The sequence below is a fragment of the Ranitomeya imitator genome, unplaced genomic scaffold (assembly GCF_032444005.1).
Source record: "Ranitomeya imitator isolate aRanImi1 unplaced genomic scaffold, aRanImi1.pri SCAFFOLD_113, whole genome shotgun sequence".
Taxonomy (NCBI): domain Eukaryota; kingdom Metazoa; phylum Chordata; class Amphibia; order Anura; family Dendrobatidae; genus Ranitomeya; species Ranitomeya imitator.
In genome coordinates this window covers 359,365-374,363 of record NW_027193406.1, presented here as the reverse complement: position 1 = coordinate 374,363, position 14,999 = coordinate 359,365, and the positions used below count along the sequence as shown (strand labels likewise).

General features: G+C 44.6%; 1 protein-coding gene across 1 annotated transcript in view; it reads left to right on the top strand.

Annotated features, from left to right (window-relative positions):
- Positions 1-11,031, top strand: part of LOC138653153 (uncharacterized) — a 57,171-nt gene extending 46,140 nt beyond the window's left edge. The window contains exons 3-4 of the mRNA XM_069743214.1: positions 9,573-9,845; positions 10,167-11,031. Of these exons, the coding sequence (XP_069599315.1) occupies positions 9,573-9,845; positions 10,167-10,556 (663 nt within the window). The 3' untranslated portion in view covers positions 10,557-11,031. The remainder of the gene's footprint in view (positions 1-9,572; positions 9,846-10,166) is intronic.
- The last annotated feature ends 3,968 nt before the right edge of the window (positions 11,032-14,999 follow it).

Sequence of the window (14,999 nt, the reverse complement as noted above, 5' to 3'; positions counted from 1 at the left end):
TTGTAATGACTTTAGGAAACTGAATGCAGTTTCTAAATTTGATGCGTACCCTATGCCCCGGGTCGATGAGTTGATCGACCGGCTTGGTAAAGCCCGATACATTACGACCCTGGATTTAACAAAGGGGTACTGGCAGATTCCTCTGGCCGAGGCGGCCAGAGAGAAGACGGCATTTGCTACACCGGAAGGTCTGTTCCAGTATGTCTATATGCCGTTTGGACTTCACGGAGCTCCCGCAACGTTCCAGAGATTGATGGATCGAGTCTTGAGGCCTCACAGACAGTACGCTTCTGCCTACCTGGATGACATCGTAATTTACAGCATGGACTGGGAAACTCATCTCCAGAAGGTACAAGCGGTGATTGATGACCTGCGAGATGCAGGTTTAACGGCAAACCCCAAGAAATGCCACATCGGGCTTGAAGAAGCCCGATACTTGGGCTACGTGATTGGCCGACGAGTGGTTAAACCCCAGATCGACAAAATACAGGCAATTCAGGGCTGGCCACAACCAGTGAACAAAAAACAAGTACAGGCTTTCCTGGGGATTGCCGGCTATTATCGCCGGTTCATACCCAATTTTGCAGCCATGGCTACTCCCTTGACGGATCTTACCAAGGGGAAGGGTTCCGTCATGGTAAAATGGACCTCAGCTGCTGAAGAGGCCTTCCACAGCCTGAAACGGGCTTTGTGCTCTCAGCCCGTACTAGTGACTCCTGAATTCAGCAGCGAGTTTGTGGTGCAAACTGATGCCTCTGATACTGGTGTCGGAGCTGTACTTTCCCAGGTGAGGGACGGAGTCGAACACCCGGTCCTCTATCTCAGTCGGAAACTGAATGTACATGAGCAGAGGTATGCGGTGGTTGAAAAAGAGTGCCTAGCCATTAAATGGGCTCTTGACTCCCTCAAGTATTACCTGGCCGGTAGGAAGTTTAGGCTGGTCACAGACCATGCCCATCTCAAGTGGATGCACCTCCACAAAGACCGTAATAGTCGGGTAACCCGGTGGTTCCTTGCCCTGCAGGCTTACTCTTTTACGGTGGAACACCGACCTGGGGTGCAGATGGGGAACGCCGATGCCCTATCCCGAGTGCACTGTTTCAAGAGTGTTCTTGCTCGACCGGAGTGGTCTGAGCAAGGGGGGGGGGGGGTGGGTATGTAAGACTCATGCTGGTGTGGTAGTTGGAGGCAGGTATATCTCGCCTAGGTGTTTGTCCTATGTGAATTAGGCCACTCAGTATCTTCAGGGTGCTAATGGGTTAATGATTGCAGGAATAAAAGATGACCAGCTGGGGGTTTCCAGCGTCTGCCTGGGGCACACAGATTGCCTGTCTGTGTGAGACAAACGTGAGTGAGAGCTCTGCTCAAGAATTGTGTGATGTTAGGTGGGTGGGAGAAGCCCCCCAGTTGTTAAGTTAGCAAAGTGTTTGTTTAGTTAGTGCAGGACAGGCTAGGATTTATTTTTATGTTTTGTTTTTCTGTGTTGCTTTCACTTTAATAAATCTGACCTGAGGTCAGCCTACTTGGAAACCTGCTGTACGCCTCAGAAATTCAATGCACAAAACACGTGACCTTTGACCCCAGCAAAGGCGATCACGGAGTGTTTTGTCACAGTATATAATATTATTATTATGATTTATTTATATAGCACCGTTAATTCCATGGTGCTGTACATGAGAAAAGGGGTTACATACAGGATTATAGATAATATTTACAGTAAACAAATTTACAGTGACAGACTGGTGCAGAGGGGAGAGGACCCTTTCCTTGCGGACTTACATTCTACAGGGTAATGGGGAAGAGACAGAAGGTCGGGGGTGCGGCCTCTCTGGTGGTGGTGAGGCGAAAGCTCGGGTGGTGGTGAGGCGGCAGCTCTGGTGATGGTGAGGCGGCAACTCGGGTGGTTGGTGAGGTGGCAGCTCTGGTGGTGGTGAGGCGGCAACTCGGGTGGTTGGTGAGGCGGCAGCTCTGGTGGTGGTGAGGCGGCAACTCGGGTGGTTGGTGAGGCGGCAGCTCTGGTGGTGGTGAGGCGGCAGCTCAGGTGGTGGTGAGTTGGCAGCTCTGTTGGTGGTGAGGCGGCAGCTCAGGTGGTGGTGAGTTGGCAGCTCTGGTGATGGTGAGGCGACAGCTCTGGTGGTTGGTGAGGTGGCAGCTCTGGTGGTTGGTGAGGCGGCAGCTCGGGCAATTGGTGAGGCGGCAGCTCAGGCAATTGGTGAGGCGGCAGCTCAGGTGTTGGTGAGGCGGCAGCTCAGGTGGTTGGTGAGGCGGCAGAATGGTTATTGCAGGCTGTAGGCTTTCCTGAAGAGATGGGTTTTCAGGTTCCGTCTGAAGGATCCGAGGGTGGTGGATAATCGGACATTTTGAGGCGTGGAATTCCAGAGGATGGGGGCTATTCGGGAGAAATAAGTGTGGAGGAGAGTAGGAGGTCTTGGGAGGATCGGAGATTACGTGAGGGAAGTTCAGAGATATAGGGGGGACAGGTTGTGGATGGTTTTGTAGATCAGTGTTAGTAGTTTGAACTGGATTCGTTGGAGAATTGGGAGCCAGTGGAGGGATTTGCAGAGGGGAGAAGCAGGGGAGTAGCGAGGAGAGAGGTGGATTAGCCGGGCAGCAGAGTTGAGGACAGACTGGAGCGGTGCAAGAGAGTTAGTGGGGAGGCCACAGAGGAGGGTGTTGCTGTAATCGAGGCGGGAAATGATGAGGGCATGCATAAGAGTTTTAGTAGATTGTGAGCTGAGGAAGGGACGGATTCTGGCAATATTTTTGAGTTGGAGGCGACAGGAGGTGGCAAGAGTTTAGACGTGCGGTTTTAAGGACAGTGCAGAGTCGAGAGTTACCCCGAGGCAGCGCATTTCAGGTGCGGGAGAGAGCGTGATGCCGTTTACCATAATAGATAGGTCAGGTAGGGGGGATACGTGAGATGGGGGAAAGATGATGTTTTGTCTACATTGAGTTTTAGGAAGCGAGAGGTGAAGGAGGATATGACTGATAGACACTTCGGGATTCTGGACAGCAGAGGGGTGACATCTGGGCCAGAGAGGTAGATCTGAGTGTCGTCCGCATAAGGTGATACTGGAAGCCATGGGACTTTATGAGTTGTCCTAGGCCAAGGGTATAGATGGAAAAGAGTAGGGGCCCTAGGACAGAGCCTTGAGGGACTCCAACAGAGAGAGGGCAGGATGAGGAGGTAGTGTGGGAGTGGGAAACACTAAATGTGCGGTCGGAAAGGTATGAGGCAATCCAGGACAGGGCAAGGCCTTTGATGCCGAGGGAAGAAAGAATCTGTAGCAGTAGGCAGTGGTTGGAGATTGAAGGTTGTCTACAGAATGCGGTAGATAAGCCACTGATGCCGGTGGCCTTAGCTCATACGATTTTAGGGCTGACAGATTCCCTTTAAAGTCAGGGAAAAAGTAGCAGCGTACCAGTTAAAACAGAGGGAGAGAAGTACATGGGATTCTGGTATGCAGTGGCTATTCCAGATTAGGAGACAGTTCAGACGTACCTGTGGATGAAAGCAGATGGATCAGTGCATGACCGCATGAAGGAGAATATACCATAGGTTACCATTGTGGTGTATTTCTGATGATAGATTTAAAAAGATGTCACTTTAAATGATGTCACATCTGACCAGCTCCATTCAACTTATATATATATAATGTCCCCCAACCTGGTATATGTGTCCCCCAACCTGGTATAGGAATCCCCATCCTGGTATATATAATCCCCCATCCTGGTATATGTGTCCCCCATCCTGGTATATGTGTCCCCCATCCTGGTATATGTGTCCCCCATCCTGGTATAAATGTCCCCCATCCTGGTATATGTGTCTCCCATCCTGGCATATGTGTCCCCCATGCTGGTATATTTGTCCCCCATCCTGGTATATGTGTCCCCCATCCTGGTATATATGTCCCCCATCCTGGTGTATGTGTCCCTCATCCTGGTATATGTGTCCCCCATCCTGGTTTATATAATCCCCCATCCTGGTATATATAATCCCCCATCCTGGTATATGTGTCCACCATCCTGGTATATATGTCCCCCATCCTGGTATATATGTCTCCCTTCCTGGTATAAATGTCCCCCATCCTGGTATATGTGTCTCCCATCCTGGTATATATGTCCCCATCTTGGTATATATGTCTCCCATCCTGGTATATATGTCTCCCATCCTGGTATATGTGTCCCCCATCCTGGTATATATGTATCCTATCCTGTTATATAGGTCCCCCATCCGGGTATATATGTCCCCATCCTGGTATATATAATCCCACATCCGGGTATATATGCCTCCCATCCTGGTATATATGTCCCCTATCTTTGCATGTCCCTCTTCCTGTACACCTTTGTGGTATATATGTTCCCTGCTCTACAAAAAAACCCTTTCTTCTCACCATCCTCTGCTCCCTCGACATGCGACATCCTCTTCGTCATCGTCTTCTGGGCCTGTGGGAAGGGGAGTAGCCGACCCCAGTACCTACTTCAGCTGGATGTGCGTCCTCTGACTCTCATCCAGCTGAAGTAGGTGCTGGGGTCGCTGGTCCCCCTCCAGCATGGAGGCAAAAGAAAGATTTCTATTTTCTGTTAATGAGGACATTTTCATACAATCATATACAGTTAAGTCCATATATATATTTGGACAGAGACAACATTTTTCTAATTTTGGTTATAGACATTACCACAATGAATTTTAAACAAAACAATTCAGATGCAGTTGTAGTTCAGATTTTCAGCTTTCATTTGAGGGTATCCACATTAAAATTGGATGAAGGGTTTAGGAGTTTCAGCTCCTTAACATGTGCCACCCTGTTTTTAAAGGGACCAAAAGTAATTGGACAGATTCAATAATTTTAAATAACATGTTCATTTTTAGTACTTGGTTAAAAACCCCTTGTTGGCAATGACTGCCTGAAGTCTTGAACTCATGGACATCACCACACGCTGTGTTTCCTCCTTTTTGATGCTCTTCCAGGCCTTCACTGCGGTGGTTTTCAGTTGCTGTTTGTTTGTGGGCCTTTCTGACTGAAGTTTAGTCTTTAACAAGTGAAATGCTGCTCAATTGGGTTGAGATCAGGTGACTGACTTGGCCATTCCAGAATATTCCACTTCTTTGCTTTAATAAACTCCTGGTTGCTTTGGCTTTGTTTTGGGTCATTGTCCATCTGTAGTATGTAGTTTGGCTGCATGTGGCTGGATCTGAGCACACAGTATGGCGGCTCTGAAGACCTCAGAATTCATTCGTCTGCCCTGTGTCACATCATCAATAAACACTAGTGACCCAGTGCCACTGGCAGCCATGCATGCCCGCGCCATCACACTGCCTCCGCCGGGTTTATGCATGCCCGCGCCATCACACTGCCTCCGCCGGGTTTACTGATGATGTGGTATGCTTTGGATCATGAGCTGGACCACGCCTTCGCCATAGTTTTCTCTTTCCATCATTCTGGTAGAGGTTGATCTTGGTTTCATCTGTCCATAGAATGTTCTTCCAGAACTGTGCGGCTTTTTTAGATGTTTTTTAGCCTTTTTATTCTTGATGCTTATGAGTGGCTTGCACCGTGCAGTGAACCCTCTGTAGTTACTTTCATGCAGTCTTCTCTTTATGGTAGATTTGGATATTGATACGCCTTCCTCCTGGAGAGTGTTGTTCCCTTGGTCGGCTGTTGTGAAGGGGTTTCTCTTCACCATGGAGATTATTCTGCCATCATCCACCACTGTTGTCTTCCGTGGGCGCCCAGGTCTTTTTCCATTGATGAGTTCACCAGTGCTTTCTTTCTTTCTCAGGATGGACCAAACTGTAGATTTTGCCACTCCTAATATTGCAACAATTTCTCGGATGGGTGTTTTCTGTTTTCGCAGCTTAAGGATGGCTTGTTTCACCTGCATGGAGAGCTCCTTTGACCGCATGTTTACTTCACAGCAAAACCTTCCAAATGCAAGCACCACACCTCAAATCAACTCCAGGCCTTTTATCTGCTTAATTGAGAATGACATAACGAAGGGATTGTCTACACCTGTCCATGAGATAGCCCTGGAGTCAATTGTCCAATTACCTTTGGTCCCTTTAAAAACAGGGTGGCACATGTTAAGGAGCTGAAACTCCTAAACCCTTCATCCAATTTTAATGTGGATACCCTCAAAAGAAAGCTGAAAGTCTGAACTTCAACTGCATCTGAATTGTTTTGTTTAAAATTCATTGTGGTAATGTCTATAATCAAAATTAGAAAAAAGTCGTCTCTGTCCAAATATATATGGACTTAACTGTATAAAAAGAACTATATGAAGCTCCTTTTGCTGCCCAGCCAGGAACCTTACTGTTTCCACACGAATGTGACTGATCACACGGCCATCACGTCATCCACGGTCCTTGCGGCATTTACCACCCTCTGCACACGTCCTTTTTTACACTGAGTTTTTCTTCATATATTGTCCATGTCCCGCTATCTTGTAATAAGTAGTAATAATATAGCGGTATATGTGGCGTGCCCTGTCCCTGCTTTTGTGAGTTTTCTCTTTTCTCTACCTCCTTATAGCTTATTTTATACTAATGTATATATGTTATAACATTATTTTCTGTGTTATCATGCTAATTGCACATTGTTATTGTCAATGCATTGCTACACAAACATTTGTGAACCCTTCAGAATTTTCAATTTTTCTGCATAAATTTGACCTAAAACTACACAAGATTTTCACACCATTCCTAAAAGTAATAAAACAAATGAGTAAAAAATATTAGAATTTTTCATTTTATTTTTTTATGAAAGTGATCCAATATTACATGACTGTGAGTGAAAAAAGTATGTGAACCTTTAGAGTCTGGTGCTGTCAATCTATGAGATGACAATCGGGTGAGAGTGGGCAGCCTGTTTTATTCAAAGAATAGGGATCTATCAAAGTCTGATGTCCTCAAACCATATTTGTGGAAGTGTATTATGGGAAGAACAAAGGAGATTTCTGATGAACTCCAAAGAAGATATGTTCATAAAGCTAGAAATGTTTACAAAATCACCTCCAAAGGGTTTGGACTCCACCAATCCAGTCAGAATGGTTGCGTACAAATCGAGTAATGAAAAGGAAGAAAAGAGACATACACAACACCAGGGATCACCAAAAAATAATAAATCCTAGATAAATAATATAATACATTTTATTAAGGTCAAACAAGACACTGCAAACAATTAAAAACATTTAAAAACTAAAACGGTACATATCCCAAATAGGGAATACCCCCCAAGACCCAGAAAATGACTTCATACCAGACAATACATACAGATATAGCATGTAGATTCACACTACAATATGTGATATCAATGAATAAACAATATACAGCTGTTCAGGGCTCAAAAACAATAAGATGTGCTCTATAGGCGTATAGAGATTATATCCATAATGGATAAAAAGTAGAGCTCCCAAAAAAAGGCCCACACACACAATGTATCAATAAAATACGGGTAGGGCAGTGTCCTAAGTTAGATGGATCTAATACTTTAGATGTGTACACATCCCGTATGCCTAATGAGCCAAAGGACAACCTCCAGCTACCTGTGGGTAGTATAACAGAAGTACAACATAGGGTGCAGGGCGACGCCTAAACCACAAAACCGGCAGGTAAAGAACACATGCACAGATAGAATAAAGAGATCAGGTAAAAACCTGCCTGTAAGCAGTAGCTAAATCTGACCGATAAGGGGAAGGCATAAAGGTGGGTAATATACAGATAAAAAACAAGCGAGAGTTCAGAACGCCATATAGAACCTGCCCATGAAAGGAACAGCACTAGTCCGGTAGGAAGTCAGTCATGGGGGGCAAAAAGAAGCCCAACGCGTGTCGCCACGGAGTGGCTTCGTCAGGGGCAGAGGTAACAATGTCCGTATGTTGACGCTTATATATACAACTATCTAAATAAGTTACCATAACAGCTGAGCGGATCCTCCTCAGGGAACAACAGCAGGCTCCATAATAGACGCAATAGCGCCATGTTGGAGACCAGAAGTGTAACCATGGTACCGGATGTGACGCCGGCGGGTATACCAAGATGGAAAGTATCGGCTAGTGCGCATGCGCTAAGAGCGGTCACCTACTGCAAATTACCAAGAGAGCTGGTCAGAAGTTGTACAAACATGGAGGCGCCACAGCACAATGCGCAAGCGCATTTAGTGCGTACAGAGCGTCCAGCATATCGTAAAAATTTTTTAGAGTTCAAGAAAATACTTATTTTCCACCATAATATGCAAAAAAAATGATAAAAAAACAGACAATGTGATTTTCTGGATTTTTTTTTCTCAGTTTGTCTCACATAGTTGAGGTCTACCTATGATGTAAATTACAGACGCCTCTCATCTTTTTAAGTGGTGGAACTTGCACTATTGCTGACTGACTAAATACTTTTTTGCCCCACTGTACGTATAGAATGTCCGGATCGTACAAAGATCGACAAAGATGTATGTACCGCATACATTGACAGAGGTCCCCAGTATTGTTATATTCATATATATCCCCAATTTCATAACAAAAATGCTTAAATGGAGGGGTAGTAATAAACATTTACGCATGCGCCAGAGCGAAATAGTAGTAGGTGCGATGCCTCACACCAAAATAATAAAATATATAGAGTGTGCTACACACAAGGCATAACAAACTCAGTACCAATGGATGTGGCGCACCATATAGTATCTGTGATAGTCTGCATAACTATGACTAAAGACGCCAAATAAGATGGTACGCGTGTCCTATGTCGTAGTATCTAGAGCAGTTACTGAAAATAATATTTTCCATTGATATAACATATATCCAAAATAAATACTATATGAAGCGTAATAATAAGAACACCCATATAGGTACATTGTATAATTGGATCCCAAAAGAAATTTAGAATGCCATAGAGTGGTAATAGTGCAAATATAGCTCCAACGGGCATCTATGCACCCAAAGAGATAATGTTGTCTAACAGACATGGCAAATGTAGTCCAAAAAGGTGGAGGCAGTGAATATACGATATAGAACTCTGACGATAATGATAGTACTGGGTCACGTGCCACAACACAATTTATAGCAAGCATTCCCACGCTTGGAATCTTTTGAAAACCACAGCAGTCCAAAGGACCAAATGCGGTTAACGACGCATGAAAATATTTATACAGCATATATACGCGCCATCCCAAGTGGTACTGCACACAAAGCAATACGATATGGATTGTCTCACAAGATTGTAGCCAAAGGTTATACAACTTTCTTTATTATTGTTTATCGTCCAGGGAAAGACATTCTTCGATAGGAAGTTCTTTCGTCAGTTATTTGGTACGGCGATGGGGGCACGTTGTGCACCATCATATGCCAATCTATTTCTTGGATGGTGGGAGGAGTTGATTGTCTATAAACCTCAGGCGTTTACATCCAATGTTTTGGTGTGGCAACGCTACATTGATGACATTCTGCTGCTATGGACTGGCCCTTTGGAGGATTGTAATAGGTTCATTATGGACCTAAACGAGAACTCTTGTAACATCAAACTCACATCTGTTGTCTCTGATCATAGCATTGATTTTCTTGATCTTAAACTTTCCATCCAGAACTCAGGTATCGTGAGCTCTCTATTCAGAAAAACCACCGCCACCAATAGTCTCCTCCACTATACAAGTTTCCATCCGCACTATCTGAAGAAGGGGATCCCAAAGGGACAGTTCCTTCGGTTAAGAAGAAACTGCAGTACTGATACAGACGTCTTGCAACAGTCCAAAGATCTCTTGTGCCGATTCAAGAAGAGGGGGTATCCTGGAAGGGCTATCTCGGGTGCTTTTCAACATGCCTTACAGCAAGATAGGAGTAACCTGCTCACAAAAAAGGTACGTGATGTTTCTCGTCCCCTTTCTGTAATTACCACCTTTAATAATCGGTGGGCGGATATCCGTAAAATACTCAACAACAATTGGGATATCCTTATGAGTGAAAAAAGAATCGTGCCTTTTGTGTCCAGATCACCTTGTTTGCTGGCCAGAAGAGCCAAAAATTTGAGGGACTCTCTGTGTCACAGCCACTACCAACGGCCCACTACAAGACTAAACAGGGGCACTAGGATTTATGGCTCCTATCCATGTGGCAACTGTACCATCTGCCAATATATGATAGCACAGGATGGCTTTTCAGTCTCTACCCTCTCTTTTCAGATTCGACCCAGAGAATTTTTCACCTGTAGATCCAGAAACATCATTTATGCGATATTCTGCGATTGTCCGAAAATTTACGTCGGACAAACGACACAAGAACTCAGAAGACAGACACAGCAACATCTATCCAATATCTCCACGGCCCGTAGAGATCGAGAGAGGAAGAAGGTGTTAACATCAGTGGCAATGCATTTCTTGGATGTCCATCAGGGCAACACGTCCGGGTTCAAAGTTATGGGACTTGAAAGTGTTCGGACTAATATTAGAGGAGGTGATATCACAAACAACTTACTCCGCTGTGAAACTAAGTGGATCTTTAACTTAAAGAGTCTGGCACCTCAAGGGCTCAATGAGGAAATGCTTTTCACCGGTTTCTATAAAAAACTGTGACTTGGGAAATCTGTCGTCAAAGTTGTCAGCCTGCTCCTGGTGGCTTCCAAGAGGTTCTGTCCATATTATCCTCCTTTGTAATGAGTATATGACTCTATTATTAAGGATCTATACCATATGGGTTGTTCTTTCTGGGGGCAGTGTATCTGGTCTATATATATGGGGTGCGCCCTTGATCAAGTCATTTTTTTGCTTTCTGTGACTTCTCTCTTTTATCTTTTCCCCTCCTCCTCTTTTAGGAGTCTAGATTCTCGATATCTTGTAGCTGGTCACGTGTATAAGACTTTGAGATATTGTTGTGCTTTCTACACCTTTATTCGCCTATTGCTGTAGTCTATTGCCTTACAGCATTGATCATGTGACCCTTAAGGCTCGATGGCCTCTTTCTTTAGGTACCTATCGTTCTTCAACTGATATGAGAATGTCTTTCCCTGGACGATAAACAATAATAAAGAAAGTTGTATAACCTTTGGCTACAATCTTGTGAGACAATCCATATCGTATTGCTTTGTGTGCAGTACCACTTGGGATGGTGCGTATATATGCTGTATAAATATTTTCATGCGTCATTAACCGCATTTGGTCCTTTGGACTGCTGTGGTTTTCAAAAGATTCCAAGCGTGGGAATGCTTGCTATAAATTGTGTTGTGGCACGTGACCCAGTACTATAAAAATATAAAAATACAGTAGATTTTTCTGTATTTTCATGACTCTGAAAACTGTAAATTCACACTGAAGGCATCAAAGCTATGAATTAACACATGTGGAATTATATACTTAACAAAAAAGTGTGAAACAACTGAAATGATGTCTTAATTCTAGGTTCTTCAAAGTAGCCACCTTTTGCTTTGATGACTGCTTTGCACACACTTGGCATTCTCTTGATGAGCTTCAAGAGGTAGTCACCGGGAATGGTCTTCCAACAATCTTGAAGGAGTTCCCAGAGAAGCTTAGCACTTGTTGGCCCTTTTGCCTTCACTCTGCGGTCCAGCTCACTCCAAACCACTGTAGAGGCCAGGTCATCTGGCGTAGCACCCTATCACTCTCCTTCTTGGTCAAATAGCCCTTACACATCCTGGAGGTGTGTTTGGGGTCATTGTCCTGTTGAAAAATAAATGATGGTCCATCTAAACGCAAACCGGATGGAATAGCATGCTGCTGCAAGATGCTGTGGTAGCCATGCTGGTTCAGTATGCCTTCAATTTTAAATAAATCCCCAACAGTGTCACCAGCAAAGCACCCCCCACACCATCACACGTCCTCCTTCACGGTGGGAACCAGGCATGTAGAGTCCATCCGTTCACCTCTTCTGCGTCGCACAAAGACACGGTGGTTGGAACCAAAGATCTCAAATTTGGACTCATCAGACCAAAGCACATATTTCCACTGGTCTAATGTCCATTCCTTGTGTTCTTTAGCCCAAACAAGTCTCTTCTGCTTGTTGCCTGTCCTTAGCAGTGGTTTCCTAGCAGCTATTTTACCATGAAGGCCTGCTGCACAAAGTCTCCTCTTAACAGTTGTTGTAGAGATGTGTCTGCTGCTAGAACTCTGTGGTGTTGACCTGGTCTCTAATCTGAGCTGCTTTTAATCTGCGATTTCTGAGGCTGGTGACTCAGATAAACTTATTCTCAGAAGCAGAGGTGACTCTTGGTCTTCCTTTCCTGGGGCGGTCCTCATGTGAGACAGTTTCTTTGTAGTGCATGATGGTTTTTGCAACTGCACTTGGGGACACTTTCAAAGTTTTCCCAATTTTTCGGACTGACTGACCTTCATTTCTTAAAGTAATGATGGCCACTTGTTTTTCTTTACTTAGCTGCTTTTTTCTTGCCATAATACAAATTCTAACAGTCTATTCAGTAGGACTATCAGCTGTGTATCCACCAGACTTCTGCTCAACCCAATTGATGGTCCCAACCCCATTTATAAGGCAAGAAATCCCACTTATTAAACCTGACAGGGCACACCTGTGAAGTGAAAATCATTCCCGGTGACTACCTCTAGAAGCTCATCAAGACAATGTCAAGAATGTGCAAAGCAGTCATCAAAGCAAAAGGTGGCTACTTTGAAGAACCTAGAATATAAGATATATTTTGAGTTATTTCACACTTTTTTGTTAAGTATATAATTCCACATGTATTAATTCATAGTTTTGATGCCTTCAGTGTGAATTTACAATTTTCAGAGTCATGAAAATACAGAAAAGTATTTAAATGAGAAGGTGTGTCCAAACTTTTGGTCTGTACTCTATATATGTTTCATTTTTTTATGTTATATATTTTTTTCATTTTCTTTCTTTTTCAATAATTTGTGCCTTCACATGCTTTTCACCCTTCTTTATTAATTTAATTCATTTAATTTTTTAGCCATTTTGTGCTTCTGTGTATCGCAATCATTGCCGATGCATATTAGCCTCATAGTTGATATTTTCTGTGCTATCTTTCTATGTTTAGTCCATATATTATTCAATCTATTTATATCAATGAATAATTGCAATATAGTCGCTCAGGCTCACCTTTTTTATGTTGATAACAGATATACTGCGCGTACGCTAACAAATTCATTATGTGTTTGTATTTTACTGTCTGTCTGATCCTGGTGTTGCTAGGTGACGGCGCCCGCGCTTTTGCGGCTTTGTTTTGGGCCTGTGCTGCTAGACACAATTCATAGCGCGACCCGCGCACAGCGTCACGTGGCAATCTCTGCATGCGCGATTGTACTTTCAACTGACTTTATTGACTATTGACGACAGACGGACACTGACAAGATGGCTGCTACCATGTGCTTTCTGTCTGCTCCCTTGCCAGCCGGCTTTCTCTCCAGGTGATTAACTTACTAATTGATATGTTTGTATATATATACACAGTATACAGTGGGGCAAAAAAGTATTTAGTCAGTCAGCAATAGTGCAAGTTCCACCACTTAAAAAGATGAGAGGCGTCTGTAATTTACATCATAGGTAGACCTCAACTATGGGAGACAAACTGAGAAAAAAAATTCCAGAAAATCAGATTGTCTGTTTTTTTATCATTTTATTTGCATATTATGGTGGAAAATAAGTATTTGGTCAGAAACAAAATTTCATCTCAATACTTTGTAATATATCCTTTGTTGGCAGTGACAGAGGTCAAACGTTTTCTGTAAGTCTTCACAAGGTTGCCACACACTGTTGTTGGTATGTTGGCCCATTCCTCCATGCAGATCTCCTCTAGAGCAGTGATGTTTTTGGCTTTTCGCTTGGCAACACGGACTTTCAACTCCCTCCAAAGGTTTTCTATTGGGTTGAGATCTGGAGACTGGCTAGGCCACTCCAGGACCTTGAAATGCTTCTTACGAAGCCACTCCTTCGTTGCCCTGGCGGTGTGCTTTGGATCATTGTCAGCTGGTACTCCATTACTGCTGCCTGCTGCTCACACAACCGCTCCAACATATGTAACGTTGAATTCTACCTGGTGGGTAGGTCACATATGATGCGATGTTCCGGAAGGCGGAATCAGTGCTGCAGAGCTGCAATGCGCGATCTTGCCATGCTGGAACGCCGCAAGTGAGCACACTCAAGGCGGACCTTGTGCAGCAGTGCATCAAGATCCGGATAGTCCCTCAAAGAACTCTGCACGACCAAGTTGAGCACATGTGCCAGACATGGGATGTGAGTGAGATTGCCTAGGCCCAGAGCTGCCACCAGATTTCGGCCATTGTCACACTCTACCATGCCTGGCTGGAGATTCGCTGGCACAAACCACACGTCGCTCTCCTAATTGATGGCATTCCAGAGCTCCTGTGCTGTGTGGCTTCGATTCCCCAAAGAAATTAATTTCAATACGGCCTGTTGACGTTTGGCCATGACTGTGTTCATATCGGTCGTAACAGGTAAGCCTTCACGGTTCCATGTGGAGGTAGACTGTGATGGCTCCTGCAGCAATGATTCAGAGGAACTGGAGTATGAGGAGTCAATGTGTACAGACTGGATTCCTGCAATCCTTGGAGTTGGCAGAACATGTACAGCGCCACTCTCAAGATCTGTACCCGGCTCCACAACAATTACCCAATGGGCAGTGAGGGAAAGGTATCCTCCCAGTCCATGGTTACTGGTCCACACATCGGTGGTCAGGTGGACCTGGCTACTGACGCGTTTAGTAGCGCATGTTTAATTTTTCCCTCCACATGCTTTTGCAGGGCAGGGACGGCTTGCCTGCTGAAATAAAAGCGGCTGGGCACGTTGTACTGTGGGACTGCCAATGCCATGAAGTTACGGAAGGTGTCAGTCTCCACCAGCCTGAATGAGAGCATTTCAAGGGACAGTAGTTTTGCAATGCCTGCATTCAGAGCCTGTGCTCGGGGGTGATTTGCTGAGTATGGGCGCCTTTTCTCCCATGTCTGTGCTACCGATGGCTGTAGAGGCCTCCTGGTGTAGTCTCACCGGATGCTTCCTGTCGCCCCTGTGCA